This window comes from Terrapene carolina, unplaced genomic scaffold (assembly GCF_002925995.2).
Source record: "Terrapene carolina triunguis isolate 2854851 unplaced genomic scaffold, T_m_triunguis-2.0 Scaffold199, whole genome shotgun sequence".
NCBI classification, from domain to species: domain Eukaryota; kingdom Metazoa; phylum Chordata; order Testudines; family Emydidae; genus Terrapene; species Terrapene triunguis.
The window spans coordinates 4,159,044-4,175,825 of record NW_020664550.1 but is presented as its reverse complement, the minus strand read 5'-3'; the positions used below and the strand labels follow the sequence as shown (position 1 = coordinate 4,175,825).

The 16,782-nt window shown below is 52.1% G+C and overlaps 1 protein-coding gene across 3 annotated transcripts in view; it reads left to right on the top strand.

Annotated features, from left to right (window-relative positions):
• LOC112109555 (forkhead box protein P4) overlaps window positions 1-16,782 on the top strand; it is an 89,125-nt gene that overhangs the window by 52,674 nt on the left and 19,669 nt on the right. The window contains exons 5-9 of one of the 3 annotated variants that reach the window (XM_026655241.1): window positions 4,017-4,164; window positions 5,296-5,500; window positions 5,926-6,030; window positions 12,068-12,155; window positions 15,294-15,377. In XM_026655241.1, coding sequence (XP_026511026.1) covers window positions 4,017-4,164; window positions 5,296-5,500; window positions 5,926-6,030; window positions 12,068-12,155; window positions 15,294-15,377 — 630 coding nt within the window. Of the gene's footprint in view, window positions 1-4,013; window positions 4,165-5,295; window positions 5,501-5,922; window positions 6,031-12,067; window positions 12,156-15,293; window positions 15,378-16,782 lie in introns of all 3 variants that reach the window. The other 2 variants (XM_026655240.1, XM_026655239.1) reach the window with 2 other exon arrangements.

Sequence of the window (16,782 nt, the reverse complement as noted above, 5' to 3'; positions counted from 1 at the left end):
CAGGTGCTTCAGAGGGCACAAACAAGTAATCATCGAGTGATAAAACCATCCAAGACTCATGAAGCGTTTTGGGGCACACGTGGCCCAAGCCCCAGCCAAAGCCCCCATGGGATTATTAATTTTGAATGACATTGAAGCCAGACAAAGCTGATGTGACTTTACACATACGCGCACACACCAAGCTCAGCAGTTTGATGGTTAAATTCGAACCTGGAACCGAGTGTGACTGGCCTAAAAATGGCCATGACCCCTCCCCTCCCAAAGGGCAAAGGTTAGTATTTATTCAGTGCAGCTGTGGTTTTTAGAGCAGGAGACTGGGAGGCAGGACTCCTGGGTTCCGTTCCCAGCTCGTACCCCTGATCTCAGGCAAGTCACTTCTCTGTGTGGCCGTCTGTAAAATGGGTGCGATCCTCCAGTGCCCCACACAGGGCTGTAGAGTCGGAAGTACTTTGAGATCCCCTGCTGACAGGTGCCGCGGAGAGGTGGTCTCGCCCTGCTGATTTTGTGCGTTGAGTCTCTTGCCCATATACATGGCCCCTGGGAGGTGGTGCCACAGCTGCTGCTGCCCCCGCCAGGGTTCCTAGGACTCTGGAGCAGGTAGATGGAAAAGATAAAGAGCCCTATTGAGTTATGAGGTGAAAGTGATTTGCCCCGGGGATCCTAATGACTTAATCCGCTCCCAATTTCCTTCTGTTTTACAGCCTGGAAGTTGAGTGAATGAGGCAGTGTTCAGGTGGCCTGATGTAACAGGCAGGAACCTGTGCTTGCCGAAAGGCCCATGGGGAAGGGAGAAAGTAAACTCTGGCTGCCGTTGGTAACAAAGGCAAGGGCTGGGCTCCCCGCCCTCCCCTCCAGGCCTGTGTGTGTGCGTCTCACACCCCCGTAAAACTCTTCCCAACGCGAATGACTGTCTGGCAACCACTGAGCGCAACTTCTGCCTCCTTTGGGGCTTTCGGGGATCCGCTCTCCTCGTATCTTTTCCCCACCAAAGTGCTGTGAAGATAGTCTTCCCTGGTCTCCTGGCTAGGAGTCTGTCTCACCCCCAGCATTCCTGGCCTTGCCTTGAAGTACGCGGGCTACCTTAGCGTGCGCTGTCTCCCAGGCACCCAGGAGTTAGAAAATGAAGGGTTTTTTTCTCCGAAAGGAGATCACTATAGTCTGTGCCTTTGTCACCAAGCGCAGGGAAGCCCCGAGACTTGGGGGATAAAGCCCTGTTGATTTCTCCTTCGGGAACCATCCTGGCCAGGAGATGTGCAAGACGGGGTCTCGTCCGTCTCTGACTCAGTGATTGAGAACCAACAATCTAAATATCCTACTATTCTTCAAGAAAACCCAAAAGCTCACCTTCCTTTGCAGATGCTAATGATTAACCCTCAGCCCAGCACTGAGGTGAGTCAACATCCTTATCCCAGTTGTAGATGGGGAAACTGAGGCACGGCAAAGTGAGTGACTTGACCAGTGAGAGACAGTGAGTACTGGTGACAGAGTCCAGGGCTTCTGGTTCCCAGCTATGCTGTTTAACCGCCCTCCTGCTTGCGGTCAGAAGCTTCCAGGTTTATCTCAGTTGTGTCCAAAATGATCCAAACCTCTTGCACCTACGTGGGAAATTTCCAGGAAGAGTCTTTTCTCCCAAGTTTTACCACGTGTCTCAGCTCCTGGTTAGAAGCTCAGGGTTTAGTTCAGGTTTTGTGGGCAGAGGTTCAGTTTGGATCAGTTCTTCATGCTCAGTATGAGGCAGGGCCGGATGACTGTTTCACAATGGCTCTAAGCTGTGAATCCTCACCCAACCTTATTATAATTATAATTTATTATCAGTATTACCCCGGCGCTTAGGAGCCATAGCCATGGACTGGGGCACCGTTGCGCTAGGCGCTGTACAAACACAGAACAAAGGCGGTCGAAGCCCCCGAAGAGCTTACAACCTAAGTGAGAACATCGACTGTAAAAAGCTTTTTCTTCGGGCCAGACAACTTGGGGTGGGGGGGTGGGGAATTGCGAGGTATCTGTGTGTGGACTCAGGTTAGGGGCAGTGCTCGAGTGAACTGTGCAGTGAAGACCAGGCCTTGTGGATTTTTACTTCTCCAGGAGCTCCCTGTCTTGGGTTAATGTGTATCTGAGGTGAGAAAAGATTTCTGGAGCAGCAACTGGAAGTTGCCCAACTTTCTCTGCCCTCAGAGAGGCAAAGCCTCCTTAACACCTGACATTGGCCCGCCTGTGTGCTGACAACAGGTCCAAGGAATCCAGAATTCGAAGGGTTACGGCAAAGCCCATGGCTGTGATGCGAGTGGGCAGGTACAGACAGACTCCCTCTCTCCCACCTTGCCACAGATCAGCGGCTGCCCTTTCCCTCCTCCCCTGTTCAAACCTCTCCCCCTCTAGTTACTTCTCCTCCGTTTCTTGTCACCTCCCCAGAGATGGCCCCAGCCTAGCAGGGTTATACCAGTTAGAGCCGTGGTTCTCAACCAGCACACCGCTGCAGCCCATGTGACATCCTCAGGGCCATACGGGTAGTATATATGTCGTGTGGATGCAGCCCATGTAAACACAGAGAGCTGCCTTTGTGGCCCACAATGGTAATAGGTTGAGAACCACTGAGTTAGTCAGCTGATAGGTGGGTGTCTTATCTGAGCAGTACAGTCTGTGGTCTTCCAGGCAGCTGCTTTACCTTTCTGTGTTGGTTTCTGCTCCTGCGGGCTGGGAATTGGGGGCCTGGGTTCCTTCTCCGGGGTGTAAAATTAAAGGGGTGGGGGGACCAAAGACTGGCAATGCACGTGATTAGGGGCTTGGAACACTGCAACCTGAACAGCAGGTATAAAGCGTGTGCTTGCCCACCCTACAGCGCAGTTGAATCTTGCCTTTGTTTTGTATTTGTGCAGTACCTAGCACCATGGGATCCTTGGCTGGGACAGGGGCGTCTAGGCACTGCTGCAATACAAATAATAGCATACAGTATTAACAGATGGGATAGAGAAGGGAGATCAGGAACCTCCACTTCCCCCGTCTCATCAGTCAAGAACACGGGAACGTTTGATGCAACTGTGAGGTGGCACCTTCAAAAATTGAGCAAAGGGAATACAATTACACACAGAGCCTGTGGAACTCATTGCCACAAGTTAGCCTGGAGGCCCGTGAGCTGAGCAAGATTCAAGAAGAGGTTAAACACTTGTATGAACAGCAAGGCTATCCAGAGTTACAACCGTAAATACTCAGAGGAGGGGGGAGAAATCAGTTTAGCAAGGAATACAAACGGTCCTGTTACAGGCCATAAGCCAACTGTTCGTCCCAGGAGATTAAGTGAACATTTCCTAGAGGCCAAGTTCTTATACGTTATCTTTTACGGCAGTGCGTAGGCACCAGCCAAGAAGGGGGCCCCATTGTGCCAGGTTCTGTACAAATTGTCCAACAACTACCTGACAGCAGGCTTGTGATGCTTAAATAACTAATTATTTGGTAAAAATAATTATTTCTCTGTAAAAGGGGGATGTTATTTACCCACCTTGGCCTCTTTCTAGCCTGGGAAACACCCCTGGTAACTGTGGTTGTAATATAGGGTTAATGATAACTTTGCCTTCTTCGCAGGAAGCTCAACGGGCTAATGTTTCTAAGGTGTGTGGAGAGCCTCAGCCAGCCACCGAATAGCAGTGCAAAGCAGCGGTAGTGTTTTTTATCCCCCTGTGTGATCCCAATGCACAGGCGTTGGAAATACTCATCGAACAGATGGAGCTGGAGCGCTCCGTGCTCTAAGCAAGCACACACTCTCTCTCCTCCCTCTTTTTTTTTTTTTCCTCTCTTCCTTCTCCTCCTCTTCCGATAGATCAAAGACTCTGTCTTGGCTACATGCTGACTGGCTACCGAGGACCAGCGATTTAGGACAAAGGTCTGTGCTGACCAGGCGTAGGGCTGATGCCGGGATCCGGCACTCCGTGCTGCTCAGCGGGGCCCTTATTCCCTGCAAGGCCTCGGTTGCAGTGTCGAAAATAATGTTTTGATTTTTTTTTCCTTTTGTCTCCTAGCAGCCATTAGGGAATAAACAGCTGGCATTCCAACAGCAGCTACTGCAGATGCAACAGCTGCAGCAGCAGCACTTGTTAAACCTTCAGCGACAAGGGCTGGTCAGCCTTCAGCCGGGACAAGGCACCGTTCCCCTGCAGACCCTTCCACAAGGTAAAGCGCGTGGCAAACCTCCTCGCTCTTGTTCTGTCCTTTAAAGCCCGAGCCCTCCGCTCCAGTCGGCCTGGTGGGCGTTACCCATGCGTAGCAGCTACAAACGCAGCCTCCGAGCTCTTAGGCTTTTAGTAGCAACTGGGTGGTTTTCAATGCACTTTAGGCCTGCTTGAGTCAGTCTCTCTCCAGCACAATCATGGGCTATACAGGAGCGGTAACAGTGATTCATAGAATCAATAGCCGTAAAATTGCATAGGAGCAGTTGAGGTATATTCTGTAAGTTCAGGGCCCAATCCTGCTGCCAATGAAGGAGGCGATGGGAGTTTTGCCTTTAACATCGGTGGGAACAGGATCAGGCCCTGAGTTTGCGTATGTGGTTCCTGTTGTTTAATGCCCTGGCTGATAGAGGTTCCTGTGTGGGGTTGGTGGTACAGGCAGACACTGGGAACGAGGGATGCGTGCCCAGAAGGCAGAGTTCTTATGCCTGGAGAATGAATGCCCTGTTTGCCTGTGGAGGGGTGGCCCATGTGGGTGAAGGGCAGAGGCCAGAGCAAGGCACGATTTTCTCCCAGATTCACTCAGGACTCTCCCAGGTTTGGGTCATGCACTGGAAACTCCTTCCAGCTCATTCCGAGAGCTTCATGATCCTTTCGAAGCAAGCCTGGGGCCAGGGCCAAATGACTGTTTACAGCTGCCTGTTGAAAGTGTGCGGCTCCGGCAGGCAGGACAGAACGCCAGGTGAAACTGGGCCGTTTCCACTGAGCGGTGGGTTCATTGGACCCCAACACTCGGAACAAAACTTTGTGGGGGAGTCTGGCTGCCTCGTGTAGCAAAGCCTGAAAGAAAGGTTCCCTCGCATGCCTGCAAACCAGACCCACTGAATTTTCTGTGGCATTAGTCGAGGCAGCAAGAGGGAAGCTGTTGCTACCATGGCTAGATAGCGCTCAGGCCTTCAAGGCTGTCAGGCTGGTGTTCTTCACCCCCCTTCGATTAAACTAAAAGCTGCCCTTCGCTGGGTTCTTCTCAGCGCAGGTTACTGTTGGTCAGCGGTGGTTCTCTGGTCCATATCTTCACCCTTGTCTCCGTGCGTGTGTTTTCCTCCTCTCTCCCTTGACCCCATCCGGCGTGTAGCTGTGTGTCCCTCGGACCTGCAGCAGCTCTGGAAAGAGGTCACCGCTACCCAGCCTGTAGAAGACAGCATCAAGCAAGAGGGCCTCGACCTGACCACCAACACTTCAAACTCTACCTCGTTTTCGGCCGCCAAGGTCTCGCCTCCCATTTCCCACCACTCTCTCCCCAATGGACAGAGCGCCATGCTCACGCCAAGGAGGGACAGGTAGAACCAAGCTGGGCCAGCCTTTTATTTTGCCCTGTAGGTCTAAGAAAAGGCTAGATGGCTAATGGATCCATTGTTTGTTATTGGGAGTGGGGCCAGCATAGTCCAGTGGACTAGGAATTGAGGGAGCTGGGCTCTGTAGCTACGTAGGCAAGTCGCTTAACCTCTCTGCGTCTCAGCTTACCCGTCTGGAAAATGAGCTGTAATCATGTTCACCAGCCTCATAAGGCTTGACTGATGCATTTGAGAGCCTTGGCTGAAAGATGCGAGGAGATGTGTTAATATCTTGGGGTGGTCCTGGTCTGGAAGCTTCTTTGGAACTGCAGTAGCCAGCCTGTCATGTGTAAGATCCCCAGTGTAACTGTTCGTTCCTTCTCCTCCATCTCTCTCTCTCTCTCTCTCTCTCTCTCTCTCTCTCTCAGCAGCTCTTCTCATGAAGAGAACCCCGGCTCCCACCCTCTGTACGGACACGGAGAATGCAAGTGGCCTGGTTGCGAAACCCTCTGTGAGGACTTGGGACAGTTTGTCAAGTAGGTCGCTCCCCTACTGTGTCTCTCCGGGGCGGTCGTTTCATTCCTGGCTCCCCCAGGTTGTGCAGCCAGTGTGGTGGTTTGCAAGTTGCCCTGCGCTCAGGGGCCATCCAGACCCAACCCGTCGCTAGCACCCTGCACTTCAGTACTGCTTTGGGCAGAAGCGGGAGGGGGTGGTCCTTGCACCTGCACCTTGGGCCGAGGGCAGTAGAGGTAGGTCAGAAAAGCCATGACTTCCAACTGTCCGGGGTTAGGCGGAACTCATTGCCTCTTCAGAGGCTACAGGTGTGGCCTTAAAAAATTGACTTTTCCACAAGTGGCTAGTGATTTTTCTGGGCACCCAACTTAGCACCTTGCAGGGGTTTGATTTCCAGAGGACTCAGCACTGCCTGAAAGTCAGGCCCCTTTGAGGGGGAGGCGGGTCTCAGATTGAGCCCCCAAAATCACTCGTCACTTTTTGGAAACTCTGGGCCTTCGTGTCTCTGTGCCCAAGTTCCCCATCTGTACCGGGGGGTGCTAGCACTCCCTGTCTTGGAGTTGGAAACTCTTCAATTCAGCCAGTGGGTGGACTGTAGATTCAAGCGTAATAGCCAAATTGGGGGCCCACCCCATCCCATAACAAGGAGGTTTAGTCTGTACATTCAGGGGCATGTGAGAGGGATGGGGGGCGGGTATGCTAGAGGAGAAGAGACTGTAAGAGACCTAGAGAAATCACAGGACGTGGGTGGGGGGAGGGCAAGAGAAGACAAACGAGGAAAGTTAGCAGCTCACCCTCTGTAAGGGGGGAAGAGAGAGAGAGAGCGCGCAAGAGAGAAGAGAAAGAAACAGATGGCAGCGCGGCAGCCTGCTGACACCGCTTGTGGGCTCTGTCACTGACTGATTAACTCCGCTGTCTAAGAGCCCTCCGCTAGCGTCAGGGTCAAACAAATTGTTTTCACGCTTCGTCAGAGGTTTACTTAATTAGTTCATTTGCAATTAGATCTCTTTGTAGCCGGGATTTTTAGCAAAGACATCAGAAGAAACTGACGGGTTTTCTTTCCTTTTTTTTTTCCTTTCCCCCTCTCTGCACTGAAGGGAAAGTTGTGGGAGTTGGGGCAGAGATGCACTGTGCGTGTGTATGTCTATTTGTGTCTGAAAGACTTTTGTTTTACAAACAGCGCGTCAGCTGATCTCGCCAGCCATGTGCCTGTCTGCCTCCCCACTTTGTTCAGGGAGGGAGTACCGGAGGGTGGAACAGGTGCCAGCTGCAGTGAATACCAAGGCAGGCTCAGTTGGGGGGTAGGGAAGAGTGACCGCTGTGCATGTGGGGAGATGGGTTAAGAAGGGGAAAGCATCTTTATTCAAAGGAAAGAGCCAGGAGGAGAGGACAGGGGGCATTGTGCTATTGCAAGACGATGCCTTGCTGCAGCTAATGAAGTAAGGAAGGCAGAGGAGCCAGAGAGGGGTGCCACCTAGTGGTTAGAGCAAGGGGCTTGGTGACTCAGGACTCCTGGGTTCAATTCCCTTCTCTGCCTCTGGCTTGCTGCCTGACCTTAGGTAAGATTTCGCCTCTGCACCTCAGTTTTCCCATCTGTACAATGGGTCTAATACTTAACTGACCTCACAAGTGGATTGCAAGCAGGGATGGGCCCAACCCACTAGCACTGAAACTAGATCAGAAGCTCAGCAGTGTTTGGATCGCTGGTGTTGGCTTGACTCATGCAGAGCGGGGCACCATCTGTGAAGTACCAGTCTGAATCCTGAGCTTCTCCAATGTTTTGGGTAGAGACAGTTGAAACAGAGGGAAGAATTTTTGCCAAGATGTTTGTAAAAAATTTGTCTCCATTTTTAAATTTGAAATGTTTCAACCAGCTTGAATTCTGAGTGCATCTGAATCCACAGGGCCAATTTGTACCCACCTGTAGCAAAGAGTTAACCAAGTTATTGGGCTTCTTATACATGCTGGAGCAGTTTGAGGAACTCCACCCCTGGGCACAGGAAGGAAGAATGAAACTTTCTGACACTGAGATGAAAGAATGAAAGCATTTTCCAGATAAGACCCCCACCCCCACCCCCCGCCCCAATTTTACACTTTCCTCCTTCAGCAGAGAATGCCAAAACTCTTGACAGCTTATTCTTCGCAGAAGTACCCATGTCTTAGTCCCACCATGCAGAGGAGCAAGGAGTAAAGACCCCTAGTCCATCTCCAGCTAGATAGGTAGTAGTGATGAAAGAAACTCAAACATTGTGTCGGGTTAGTTCAGATGCAAGTCTGGAAGCTTGTCCCCAACATCTTGTTTTTGCAAGATAGGGCTGGAAATCTCCCATAAACAGGTTTTTCAGTGAGAATCCTGGTACCTCCTGCTGCTGATTGATGGGTAGATCCCATCTGGACAACTTCTCCCATGGTATCTCTGTATTTTGTCCCCAGTCCTGGTTGGAAGCCGAGTCACCAAAATGACCATCATTTGCACACCAGTAGTATGTTTGGTTCCATCATGGATAGAGGCATTGCCTTTACACCTAGGAGCGTACAACCTAAACCAGACATAGACAGTCCAGGGCCAGATTTTCTAACAAGTTAGGCATGCATTGTGTGCTCGCAATTCACGACTAATTTGTTTGCATGGTTACTATGGTTGCACTCGCAAATGTCACTGGCACATACAATTACCTGATTTGTGTGTCTGGTAATTACACCTGTAAATTAGATGTGCATTTTGCCATGAGACTACACACCTCACTGATGTGAAAATCTAGCCCATAATGCGACATGGGCCCATAGAGCCCCTGTTGAACCACCTTTTCCAAATCTGTGTATCTTGGAAAGTGGAGAGGGTTCAACCATCCAAACCCGCATGGTGGATTATTGTAGCAAGACTTCCTGGAAGAAGTGAGTTTTAAATGGCTTTGAAGACAGGGAGGTTGCCTGGCACAGCATGCGGGAAGTTCCAAACAGAAGGGATGGTGCGGAAGTCAAGAGAAATGAAATACCGTTAGCTGCACATACATACGATCCTTGAGGAGATTTACGGTGGCTTCTGAGGGAAAATCACCTGCTGGTTAGAACACAGCACTTGGGAGCCTGACTTCGTTTTTATAACGTACCCGGGGTTGTGATGGAGAATCCATCACTGGCAATTTCCAAACCAAGACTGGCTATTTTCCTAAAACATCTGCTGGGTTAAGTCAGGGAAGTTGTATAACACAGGCCATACAGATCAGACTAGGTGATCACAATGGTCTCTTCTGGCTTTATAGCCTATAAAACTATATTCCTGGCGCTGCCGTGGACTCTCCCGTGTGAGCCCAAGCAGCTACTTCCCCTCCCTGTGCCTCAGTTTCCCTGATACCTACTTCCTGGGGATGGAGAGTGGAAACTAAATTAATTCATGTCTGTAAAGGCTTTGGAGGACTCTAATAATAATATTTAGCTCTTACGAAGTGTTTTCATCTCTGGCTCTTACAACACAGGTCAGTATCATTGCGCTGATTTACAGAAACTGGTGCACGGAGAGATGCAGGGATTTGCCCAAGGTTACGCAGCAAGTCAGTGGCAGACCTGGGAATAGAAACCATGTCTCGAGACCTGGTGTAGTGTCCTGTCCATTGGGCCACACCTCCCTAGATGGAAAGCAGTGTGGAGGGGGGTCAAATGCTAATTTGGTGAAGATCAGTGTGAGGCCAGGTGACTTATTTATTTCTGATCTGATTGACCTGCCCCTAAAGAGACTTTTTAAAGTCATGGAATGATAAAGGAGATGCCAAACATCCCCCATGTAAAGTAAAATCCCAGACACTGGAGAGGAGGGTTTTCCCCTCACTTGCCCTCTTGAGTCACATTACAGCAGCAGGACAATTACACTGCGAGTTGGCACTCGGGTGACTGTGGGCCAGATCCTCAGCTGGTACCAGTAAGCCCATTGAGCTAGGCTGGCTTGACACCATCTAAGGATCCCGCCCCGTTTGTACCGTGTGTGGTGGGAGCAGAGGGAAGATCCAGACCAGGTGGAAGGGCAAGAGTAAGGGATGGAACTGACTGAGCAGGGGGACTGGAGAGAGAGATCAAAGGGGGACGAATGGGGAGAGTTCAGCATAGCGTGACTGGGGAGCATGGGACACGCGGACTCTAGCTTGGATATTGCTCTCGGCGTGTCAGCAGCAGCTGCCCCTGGCCCAGGGAGCTCAGTTTCCCGACACCGCAGCATCCAGGAACACAGGCTCTCTGCTGTTTTGTTGCATGGCTCTGGTTGACATTAGAGGGAGAAGTTTGATAGCAGGGATCTGTCAAGCGGCACGGCTCAAGGTGATGGGAAAAGAGGGGGCCGCAGAGCTCAGAAAAAGGGGAGAGAGGACACCGATGGCAGGCCGCTGACAGTGCAGAGCGCTCGCCGCATGGGGCTCGGGAGGCTCGCGCTCTGTGCTCGTTTAGTTAGCGGGACTGACGGGGATCCGCCCGTTGTGTTTCTTTCCCAAATCCCCTCACCTGCGGCTGAGTCTGAAACAAGGGTTCCCCCCGTTTGCAAGACCGAGGGCTGCTTTAGACAGCACCATCGGGGCAGGTGTATTTAAAACATCAAAACGTAATGCAGCCCTAATGTTTTCTTGCACCTTGAATTCACCCTGGCGGAGAATTATCCCCTCTCGTTCGGCACTCACCAGTGCCCTGAGCGAGCTTTCCTCGTGTGCCGCGGTTGCAGGGAGAGGCAGGACTTGTGCTGCATTGTCAAGCTCAGAAGGCCATGCTTTGAGCGCCCGTGGTTTAGTGAGATGGGGCCTGGAGGGGAGACGGCACAGAGCTGTGTGGGGCAGGATTGATTCCTGGCTGGAGGGCGATGCTAGTCTGAGAGGCAGGGAAGGGCAAGGCATCCCCCTATTCCAGCGAGAGTCCACAGCCCGGCACCTCTCACTGAGCTATCTCCACTCTCCCTGGGTTCCAGACCTGGGGATTTCTCTGTCTGTCCTGACATCCCGGTCCATGCTTGTGGCTGGGACCTCCATGTGGTTGAGCGAGCAGAGTTCCTCGCAGGCAGGGAGCACTCAACCTGGAATCATGACTAAGACTGGTGCCGTATGTTCTTCCGTGAAAGTGAGCACAGGCCATTTTGAGGTCATACAAGTGTCCCAGCAAGGCCCTAACTTTGTAAGGAGAAGGCTCCGCTGCCGAAGGTGGCCATGAGGTTATTGTTTTGATTGCAGAGAGAGGAAGGGGAGGGCCTTGTGGGTAAGGTATGGGACCCTGGGTTCTAGTCCCAGCTCTGCCGCTGACCTGGCTCCATCCCTTCCTTGGTCTCTGTTTCCCCATCTGTAAAATGGAGCTGATCATATTTACCTGCCTGGGAGAGGGCGTTTGAAAGGCTTCATGCATGAATGTTTGTGAGGCACTGAGAGTCTAGGATGCGGAGCACCTCATAAATGCCACCTCCTGCCTTTGTGGAGTCCTTTATGGGATGCAAATGAATCCCCACGATGCTGCCTGTGTCTGCCTGGAAACCTGCTCCTTGGGTGCAGTCAGTCTTACCAGGTACATCCTGGAAATGGGATTTTCCAGCTGAGCTTAAGGAGCCAACTGTTGTACCATACTCTCACCTCCCCTGGGGCTTGGCTTGCAGGCTCACCCTCCACAGGTACCAGCTGTTTATTTTGTATTTCAATGGACTCCCTGTGGCAAATTATAGCTGAGGCGATCCAAGTGCTGTTGGGGAAGGGGCTGAGAGACTGTGTAGTGCAGGGGATAGGACACTGGCTTGGGAGGTAGACGACCTGCTCTTCTCGGCTCTGCCAGTGACCTGCTGCGTGACCTTGGCCAAGTCACGTTGCCGCTCTGTGGCTCAGTTTCCTCTCCCATGCTTTGTCTTATCTGTTTAAATTGCGAACTTATCAGGGCAGGCACTGCCATGTAATGTAACTAGCAGATTGGGGCCTCCATTGCTCCTGTAATAGAGATAAGAGGTGCTTGCAGGCCATAGGTAGGTGCGGACATGGGCCGGTAGGAGGCGCTGTGTTTCATGGTGGGCTCTGGGAACTGTCAATCTAAAATCCGTCGTTCTCTGTCTAGACACCTCAATACGGAACACGCACTTGATGACCGAAGCACGGCCCAGTGTCGAGTTCAAATGCAAGTGGTGCAGCAGCTGGAAATACAGGTAGGTGCAAACCAAAGAGACTTGAAGGGTGGTGTGGAGTCAAACTCTTTACTTGCCCTGCGTATAAGTGGCAGAATTAAGCTGCTCTCCATCGGGAGGGAATAGCTGGGTCTAGGGTGACCAGATGTCCTGATTTTATAGGGACAGTCTCAATATTTGGGGTTGTGACTTAAAGAGCCAGGAAACGTGATGTTTGACAAATTGTCAGACCTCCTAGATCTGCTCACCTGGGCCTTAGCTACAACAATGTGCAATCTTATATAGGCAGAAAAATAGTTGCCAATTGCACCTGCAAATTAAGTGCACATTTTGCCATGCAGTCACCCATCTATCTTAAGGATAAGGGGTCCTGTCCCAAACCCAAGTGCGGGTGGGTGGGCAACCAACCACTCAAACCGTGGTAGATCACACATTCATGTACATATGAAACAACACATTGAATGGCTAGATCAAAAAAGAGAGACTACCGTTGTAACCAACGTAAGAAATGGAGGCTGGGTATTTCAAGGGGAAATTCAGTGGAAGATGGGCACCTGATTTCTGCAGGCTCCTCTGAAAATTTCAGCCAGAACGCCGCATGTACTGTGCATTTGCTTCCATAGCATGTGGGGGTTTGACACTGGCACAGTGTAACCAGTGTGTTGTGTGTGTTTTTTGTGTTGCTATCTATGGCACCATGTGTACATGAATGTTGTGTAATGATTGCAACCCATGGGACGTGCAATATTCTGTAGCCAACTCTAGAGCCAAATCCTAGTCCTCCTGAAGCCAGGAGAGCTGGTGTATGCTCAGCACTTCCAAATATCAGGCCGTGTATTATGTGCCCGAATGCAGACTTCGGAGCTCACCGTCAGGCCCCTGTTTTTGGAAATCTTGCCCTTGATTTATCCTGTGCATTTCATACGAGCTGTCTCCCCCCCCATGTAATTAGTTAACAAAAGAGGGCGATTCAGAAGAAATTTAGGCTTTCCGCTGAGGTTTGCGAAGCGATAGAGATTCAAGGCAAGAGAGAGCCAGGGTGGCTGTTGAGAGCGGCAGCTGCAGAAGGCTCTCGCTAGCGCAGGCAAGCTTGGGTAAAGGGACAGGGTGGTGCCGCCTGGGTGAGAGGAGGAGATAATCTATGAGCACTGCCCATGCTGAGTATTTAAATGACGGACATACGGCATATAGGCGACTGTCTCCACATCTCTCGCGCACGTGCTGAATGCAAAGATGCCTGGTGCGTGTGACCGTGCGTAGGAACTGTAGTGCCGTGTGACACGTGTGTATCCATTGCACGGGGAGGAGGGTGCACGCACGTTGTCTTTTTATTTACAGTTCCTCCCATGGACTTCTCTGCCTGCCCTTTCCTGGGAAATACCAGCCCTGGAGCTTGTGTGACTGACTCCGGGGGTACTCTTGTTATCCAGGTTGCCTTGGCTGCTAGATCACACGTGTGCTGGGGCGTGGGGGGAGGAGGTGGCAGAGGAGGCTGTGCTCGAGGGGGGGCCAGCTGGTGTAATGCAGAGTGCTGGCAGCCTTTGGCAGGAGTTAAAGCAAGGTACGATGAAGCTGATGGCGGGGAGGGGACGAAGGAGGGAAAGGGGTGGACATTTAAAAAAAATTAGAGAAAAAAACTCCCAGGAGCCCTGGTTGGAAAGTGAAGTTGAGATTCTAAAGCCGCCTGAGTCAAACCGTGTGATTCCATCCTGTTCCCAAATGCTCACTAAAGCAAGAGGTTGAAAGCAATTACTGGAACTTAGAGGTGGGGGGGGGGAACCTGAAGGGATAGCAGAAAGCTCTGTGCGCGAAGAGGAGAAGCTGCCACCAGAGCTACCAATTATAAAGTTTTCAGCGCGGAGCTCCCGCTGTGTCGGTGGAGAGAGTGTCTGCATCAGGAGGGGAGATCTGTCAGCTCTAATGAGAGCCATGACAGAGCGAGAGCGTCGCAGCCGCTCAAACTTCCAGCCAACTCTACTCCGGCTGCTGCTTTTAACTCCCTCCTCGCCTGGCTTCCTGCTCCACTCCCAGTGAAGGAGCCGCATCCGCAGGGGCGGGGGCCAGCGGGAGGAGGGAGGCAGCCTCTTTGGGTGTCTCCTGGATTGCAAGTGGGGCCCAAAGTTTGAGGGGATGAGGCGGAAAGGGAAGGTGACACGAAGAGAGATGGTGTCAGGTCCCATTGCCTCTCCACCGCTCAAAATCTCTCCTGGTGCCACAACGAATATTTCACCCTTCCCCGCACTCTGAGAAACAAACACACACAATTAAAGCAATGTTGCACAAGTGGGCGGATGGGTGGGTAAGGGAAAATGGGAAGGAGTGTGGTGAGGGGGTATAGAGAGGTAGGATCTGATGCACCGACAGTGGGCAGGGGAAATACAGGCTCACTGGTAAGGAACAGAGGGGGTGGACAGGAGAGGCTGATGATGGGAAGGAGAGAGCGAGAAGATGAATGGGGAGAAGTGGACCAGGTCCTCCGATGGAGGAGGGAGGAATGAATACAGAGCAGAGTGACAGCCACCTGGGAAGCATAGAGAGACGGCACCAGAGAACAGAGGAGTGGGAGAAGGGAAGGAGATTGGGTGGTGGGAGGAGATGGTGGATGGATGGGAGAAGGGAGGTGTGGATGGATCTACATCTATAGAGGCATGGAATTACTCTGTTTTGCAATAGATTTTTCATCCCAGCACATAGAGCAATGCCTGTACAGCCAGAGGCGTGGGCATGGCAGGCAGACACCCCAGCAGCCATCAGCACACGTCCAGGTCTTCCTCCCCAGTAGGAAAAAGCAGCTCTTTAGCGGGCCAGAGAAGCAATCCCATGGACAAGTGCACGGCTTTCAGGAACGTTCAATGTTACTGGGAAGATGCTAGCGGGGGGGTTAGACCACAGCACCGGCAGCCTCTCACCACGGGAGAGGAAGGAAGGCCCAGGGACAGAAGAGAATAACCCTGGTCTGTCACATAGCGGCACTCAGAGAACGTTGGCCAGACAGTGCCAGGCACATGGGGGGCCAAGCAAGGGATGAGAGAGGAGCTTAAGGAAGCTTGCAGCAGAAGCGCGTTTCAGCGAACACTCCCTGGGAAGCTGGGTGCTAGACAGCCCTGGGAGTTACCCTGCAGCAACAAGTAACCTCTTCCCTCCTGCTTCGCCCCACAGCTGGCGAAAGAAAGCGAGCGTCTCCAGGCAATGATGGCCCACCTCCATATGAGACCTTCGGAGCCGAAGCCTTTCAGTCAACCTGTAAGCACCAGCCTGCCTTCCCCATCTGCCGCTCATCCCCTCGAGTTTCCTCCTTCTCGGTGCCTCCATCCTTGTCCTCTCTGTCCGCCCATCCCCGTCCAGCTCTTCTAAAGCCCATTCCCAATGTCTTATCGCCACTTTCCTCTCTCGCTTCGCCCCGAGGTTTGAGCCAAGCTGTGCAGACCATATCCCTGTTACGGCCACAGTGGCAATCCAAGCTGGGCAGGGTCACCAACATACTCAGTGTCTCAAGCCCGGTTATGGCGTCCCCGAGTGATCCGCTTCTGGTTATCTCCGCCCTAGAGGCCTGGGCTTGGCTCTGGTCCATGTTGCTCCCCTTACTAGACATCCAATGCTTTAGCAGGGCATGGCTCATGAAAAGCCCAGGTGCTGACGTCCTCTGTGTTAAGGAGTCTCCGGGGAATGCTGGCCTCCCCCCCAGCCTGCTCCCTCCTGCTTGGTGCCATCACCCCGTCCTCCTGAAGGAGTTTATTCATTGGAAGGGTGGCCTTTCTCTCTCTCTCTGTCGGTCGCCTGCTCTCCCTGTATCTTCATGGCTTTTCTCGGCATCCCCAGGTCCTTCTGTTCCTGTTCGGTAGTGAACCTGTCTCGGGGCGTGAGCAAATGTATCCCCATCAGTGCCTCCTCCCCTGTCCCTGTAAAGAGCTCACTGAGCAAAATTCCAGGCCAGAAATCGGGATCATTGCACCTATCCCCTGCAAACCATACGCAGTGCCCTTAAAATCTCAGTACCTGATCCCTCGCCAGCTCCTAGCTCAGCTCTCACAAGGGCCTGGGCAGTACCTGGGGCAGACACCCCTAAGGAACCCCCGTGTGCTGCAGCGAGTAAGTCCTGATGACTCAGGTGTCAGGTTTCCTCCTGAGTTGCCCCCGTGTGATGTTCTAGCAGTGCCCTCTCTAAGGTGAGCTGTAACTCCCAGGGCTTGACGCCGACGACGTTGGGGTGATTACTCCTGAATTCCACCTGCTGTTTCAGTGAGAGGCAGGATTCTATAATAATAATAATACTATATGGAGATACACCGATCTCATAGAACTGGAAGGTCATCGAGTCCAGCCCCCTGCCTTCACTAGCAGGACCAAGTACTGATTTTGCCCCAGATCCCTAAGTGTCGCCCTCAAGGATTGAACTCACAACCCTGGGTTTAGTAGGCCAATGCTCAAACCACTGAGCCATCTTCCTGTGCATAATGCTTCACTTCCTGTTCTGTTCAGCAGCTGCCCACAGTCTCATCCCAGAGCTGGCTGAATTTCGGCAGGGGGTGAAGTGGTCCCTGTGTATAGTTGGTATGTCGGCTTGCAAAGTGCTTCGGGACTAAGACGCTCGGGGCTGGATCCAAGTTGCACTGAAGCCCGTGGGGGCCTTTCCAGTGACTGCAATGGG